The 6,000-nt window shown below is 38.6% G+C and overlaps 1 protein-coding gene across 1 annotated transcript in view; it reads right to left on the reverse strand.

Moving 5' to 3' along the window:
* Positions 1-5,076, reverse strand: part of RIOK2 (RIO kinase 2) — a 28,566-nt gene extending 23,490 nt beyond the window's left edge. Inside the window, exon 1 of the mRNA XM_083119794.1 lies at positions 4,935-5,076. Coding sequence (XP_082975920.1) covers positions 4,935-5,000 — 66 coding nt within the window. The 5' untranslated portion in view covers positions 5,001-5,076. The remainder of the gene's footprint in view (positions 1-4,934) is intronic.
* Between the last annotated feature and the right edge of the window lie 924 nt (positions 5,077-6,000).

Below are 6,000 nucleotides of genomic sequence, written 5' to 3' on the forward strand. Positions count from 1 at the left end.
CTCTGCCAGGAGCCGAATCATAGCTCTACCAACTGAGCCACTCTTGACTTAAGACTGATTTTTCGTTAAAATTTCTACATAGTACATGTCCTATGTATGTCAAATCGTAAGATGTTGCCTGTATAGTGAGGGGCATTCCCACCAGTTGAGGATAAATTTCTATTTTGTGGTCAACAAGATCTACCACTTCGAGGTGATGATGACGGTGGCTTACTAATGGTGATTTCACACTATGTCGCCTGAGGATTTCACAAGTCGAAAGTATGTTTGTGCGGCATTTTGTGTCGCTATGGTGTGAAACGTGGCTGTTGATTGGCTCATTCCAAATGACATGTATCGCGTGACCCTTCAGTCTGAAATCTTCCTAAATCTTGAAGATCCAAGTCACAAGGATGGAAAATTAGCCTTTGTTAAAGTTAGGTGATAAGGTAGGCGACACCACACTAAAGGATATTATCCAAACCTGCAGGAAGAATGCATCTTACTTCAGTCTGGTGAGTTGATTTTAGAAAATGTGTCCAAGATAAAAAGTGGCGTGCCCATGATTTTCGGAAGGGAGAGGGGTTACGCACCACCAACCCTACCTTGGGCACGTCACTGGAGAGAAATGAGTAAGCATTTGATCATATTGGGAGACAATATGTTAGATATGTTGGGAACGAAAGGGTTTTCACTGTGCATTAATTGTTTCGCGATCCAGCTTTGTAAAAAAAACTCAAAGACACCATAGATGTTTGATGAGAAGAAATGGACAAACACAGATACTGAGGATGGTTCCGGCACACAATGTTAATGCATGGAAAATGTTCAAATTTAACATTCTGATTAAAATGACAGCCTTAAACAGTGGGGACGATTTTTTTGCCTCCACACTATGGCCTCTTGATGCTAAGCCATGTCTACCATTAAAAAGTAAACTTTCCTTGCACCTCGCCCCCCTTTTTTTTTGGAACCCAATTGCCACCACTGACCTTAAACATACAATTGTGAGGTTCTATCTATACCCCCTTAAAAAATTGGGGACTTGTTTACTATCCGCCGGACAGATTTCTTCATTTCTACAGAAGAAACTACTTACCGTAATAAGTTCCTGAGTATTGTCTAACATCAGGAAGGTGTTTTGTGTGAAATTCAGGTAATTTTTCCGTATCCTGGAAACGAATTTCTTCAAATTTCAAAGTTTGGGGCTCATTTGGGGACTCCGGCCAATTTCTAACATGCCTTTAACAGGGTGTCTATAGGGGAGCCGGAGAGAAGGTGGGGCCGCGTTAGCGGTTGGGGGCGGTAGGTCAATTACCCCAGGGGCAGAGCCCGGAATCGGTGGGAAATTTGAGTCAAAAATTTTAAACAAAAAAAAGAAGTTATAGGTGTCCGACGGACAGTAAGCTTTTACCAAAAATTGGGTCGATGAGATATTTCTCTTGAAAAATATATGATTTCCCGGTCAAATATAGGTACCAGTTGTATAAGCCGGAGACACATTAAACTCGTTTATTTTTAAAAAAATAAAAATCATTGCTACTTACCTCATATGGATAGCAGAACATTTTTCAAGCTGGGGATCACTTTTTTCCCATGAAAAAAGCGTTATTTTAACATTATAATCATTTATTGGTTGTTGCTAATTCGGCGGGTAAATCTTGACTCACGTTGTCTATCGTCAGCTGATATGCAGTATTGTCAGCTGATGTGCAATGTTTCCAAACTTATGAACCGATAAATGCTGCACAAACTATTCACAAAAGGTTTTTAAGTGAAAATTGAGGCTAGACTCTACTTTACGTCTTTATCTGCATGGTGATTGCTTCTTTGCGTTCGCGGTGCGGCACCCGACATCTCTTCAGGTAAGTACCTTTTTCTTTTTACACTTTCTGTTCACGATAGACCCACTATCCATTCACGGGGTCGAGGTATGCCTACGAGGTTAGGTTAGGTTCCATTAGCACTCATTTCACCCCTAAATATGTGCTTCATCATCTAAAAAATTCCTCAGTACGTTCAATTACGCATATCCAGACAACATCGGTTTTTCTCAACTTACTCCTTCAGGAAATTTTTCCTCGCCTTGGGATTTACGTTGTTGAATTCCTTATAAAATAAGTTTTCAAACGATATATGACACGTATTCCTTAGGAAAAAAACCCCACTCACATGTCATCTTGTAAAACTACCGCGTGGTTGCTACACTGACAGGAGGTTACATAGTCGAACGCACGGAACATTTGATTCACGTAGTCGACGGTAATGGCGGCACGAGCTATCGTAGAACGCAGATGCATGAATGACGAAAAATACCTTACTTACAGGCCAAATAAGTTGCACGATTCGAAAAAAAACAATTTCCCCGGCTTCAGAAAGTCCTCAAGAACGCAATTCCGTAAGTACTTTCTAGTCTTTTCTCCTGTAAATTTGAAGAAATCCGTCTCCGACTTATACAACTGTTACCCAAATATATTCCAAGATGAAAGAAAATACCTTGATGAACATTGTAAACCTTGGAGAAACTCATTACCGTAAGTAGTTTCTTGTGTAAAATTGAAGAAATGTGACTCCGATGTATGAAACTGTTACCAAATGTGCCACTGATTGCGTATTACGGACGGTTTATCCTGGAACCTCTGATTAGGATGTGTCGACAGACTTGGATACCGGAGCGAATTTACAATAGAGAGAAAGTCTCCACTTTTGTTAATTTTCGGTATACTAACTAATTTTGACCTCCTAATCACGAATCTGTTGAAAAAAAAACCGGGGGTCACGTTTGAAAATTTGAAAAAAAAAAAGCCAATTGAATTTTTTATATATATATAGGTGTATATGTGCAGTTTTACGAACAAAAATGTAATCTCCTGTCATTGTGTCCAACCACGCCGTTGTTTTACAAGAAAATGATTTATGATGTTCAATTCTAGTACGATCCCTATTTTTCCGATGAATTTGAGGGTGAAATGAGTGCTAATGGAACCTAACCTAACCTCGTGTGAATGGTTCGTGGGGCTACACGTGGATGGTTTTTGGGATTACCCGTAGATGGTTTTTGGCGCTAACGAACAATTTTTCATCAAAATGTACAATTTCCAGACGTGACCCCCGGTTTTTTACAACAGATTCGTGATTAGGAGGCCAAAATTAGTTAGTATACCGAAAATTAAAGAAATTGGAGACTTTCTCTATATTGTAAATTCTTACCAATTTTTGTGTTGAAGTGCAAGGGAGAAAAAATATCTAAGCCCTGCGTCAGGTCAACCTTGCAGCAGGTTTTAGCATATGTAGATCCAAACGTGCGCGCAAGAATATAGTTCCACTGAGACGGGTTCTATTCCGACACAACTGCATACTTGCAAGAAAACAGTTATTTAATTTGTAATATACAGACAAAATAATACATTGATTAGCAGGTATGGACTTAATTGGTTGCAATCACTGTGCAGACGAACTTAGAACCGCAGATTCGCCAACTCGAATCTGTAATGCGTTGAAGAGACATTGAAACTTTAGAGCGAGTCGAGCGAGACTGAATGCGTTGCAGAGCGCGTGAAATCGCTGGTACCAGTGTTGCACCTCCCACTATTTTAACCCTATGTTTATTGTAGAGCGGCGAGAATGGCTGAATCTCCTGTTCAGCGCGCGGTTTTACCCGAATGTTATTTTGGGCTTCATCCGAAAGGAAATGTTCTTCAAAGTCAAGCAAGTTGTTTTAAATGCATAATCCTCCTTGCGGCAACAAGATCAAAGTAAAACAGGGCGTGAGGTGATTTGCCGTCAATGTGCACACGAATTGTATCACGGGTGTTGAATGATTTGCGGTTTGAGTTTAGCAAGAGGAAACGATTGTTTGTTGTTTGACGACAAAAGAATCTCCGCGGTATTAAAATATATCGCAGTGAGAAGAAACATGTTTATTATTTGGACGAGACGTCCTTCAACTCGGTGGGTGGGGGAAGGGGTAATAAAACATGGAAGGATACCACCATGCAAAACCACCGCCAGGGCTGAAGAAACCGACGATGAGGGGAAGGGGGAGGCTTATTGTTTCACCCACTGGCGGCAATGAAAGCTTTGTTGAAGGCGCATATTTACTGTTCCGCGCAAAGAAAGGGAAGGGTGATTATCAGCAAGAAATGGACAGACCAAGATTTGAATCCTGGTTTAGTGAAGTGATTCATAAATTGAAACCAGAGTAATAGCGACAGACAATGCACCTGATTGTATATATCACCAATAACAAATCATGCTTTTTTGGTGGTACAACTTGAAGTGCGTGTGTCTTACAGTAACGGATGTATTGCGAACGAAGCAACCAAGTTTTTCATAAATCTATTTCTTTCTAAACCAAAAACAATAATTTGTCATTAAATTCAAGAGGAGCCTATCGTTGTTTACTTTTATCTTTGTTTATTTTTATTTTTGCGTGCTCGAAATATACACACATGCTCTCATGTTTAGAAGTTGTTTCGCTCTTATATTAATGACACATTTATTAAATAATATATGCGCAGAAAGTACTTTTAAAATGTTATGTTTCAGGAGACAAAGAGAAGCAAAAATACAATCCACTTGACATGCATGCGGGTTTTGATGTGTTGTGCGGTTGGCAATACTGTAGATTTTCTCAGTGTCTCCGATGTAAGCAGCTCGGCGGTTGAGGAAAGACTGGCACGGAAGATTCTGAGCTCAGTTCTCGCGCGGATTGATACATAAAACCTGCTGCAAGGTTAACCTGACGCTTGGCTTACATGTAGTTTATAATGATCATTGTACAATTAGACATACTGCAATATACATAAATACTTGCATCAAGCATAGTGTTAGAAACGAAAATACAAAACAAAATGGTAAATATGCGATATCGCCTACCAAAATAAAATGAAGCAGCGCCAAGTAGGAAAATATTTTTCGGATATAATTTTATTTCTCCAAACTGACATACTTACAGCTGTCAATACACGAAAATCCTCCTTCGATAAATAACGCATCACAGTTACGTCGAGTTTTCCCATTTTTTATAATTGCATATAACTGCAAAACACCGAAACACAATAATACTGGAATATGTGCAGACAAGTTTTTCCAATCTTTACGAGGGTGAGGGTGACTGTGATAACAACTCTTATTCAACCTCCTTCCTTTCCGAGAAACACGATCGTGGGCTACCGTGTCCGTCCGAAAGATGCAGGACCACCGTACTTGACCAAGACCATCTTGAGGTTCAGGCCACAGCGCTCAGTCAAGACGTCATCATCTGGAGGCGATCGTCTTAACGCTGTAAAACCCCTTGTCGTAATTTTACCGTAGATAATTAAGGTATATTTATTTCTTTTATGAAGTTAAATTTTGACATTTACCCTCCCGACGAATATAGAAGAAAAATGTATAATATTGAATATTTGCACCAAAATCTTCATTCAAGCCACCACAAAAATTCCTACCATAGCACAATGAAAGAGTTGAAAACCGTTAGAAACTTCCTGTCGGAAAAATTTGAACATTGTATATCTTTGAAAAATATTATCGGGAATATTTGTCAGCTACAGTAAAACTCATAACCGCTTTTATACGAACTTTTGTATGTAAAATCAATTGATTAAATAAATAAAAACATGTTAGGTTGACCGTAAACTTTCCAAGTTACCTAATCAATTAAATTGTCTTTACCTTTACCCAAAATTAATCAACCAGATAATGCAGATATTCTGCTTAGCTATATAATCGCAATACAAAAGCTTAATTTCCATATCCTTGCAGCAAAAGCGAAACAATTGGTACAAGAGCAATGTAACATTTATCTGAATAAAGACTAAACCTAAATCATTTGTCATATTATAATTTCGATCCTATTGACTGTATTGAACGAAAGATAATAAACAAATTGAATCTTTTCATTGTCGTTAGTAAGATCTGTGACAATAACTTAAGAGTTTCATTGAAAAAAATCAGACTAATATTTCGATCTTAGCGTTCACTTGGGATATAAACATTTGGAATATTTCCTTAAACTGT

Source organism: Lepisma saccharinum, chromosome 3, assembly GCF_977018435.1.
Source record: "Lepisma saccharinum chromosome 3, izLepSacc3.1, whole genome shotgun sequence".
NCBI classification, from domain to species: domain Eukaryota; kingdom Metazoa; phylum Arthropoda; class Insecta; order Zygentoma; family Lepismatidae; genus Lepisma; species Lepisma saccharinum.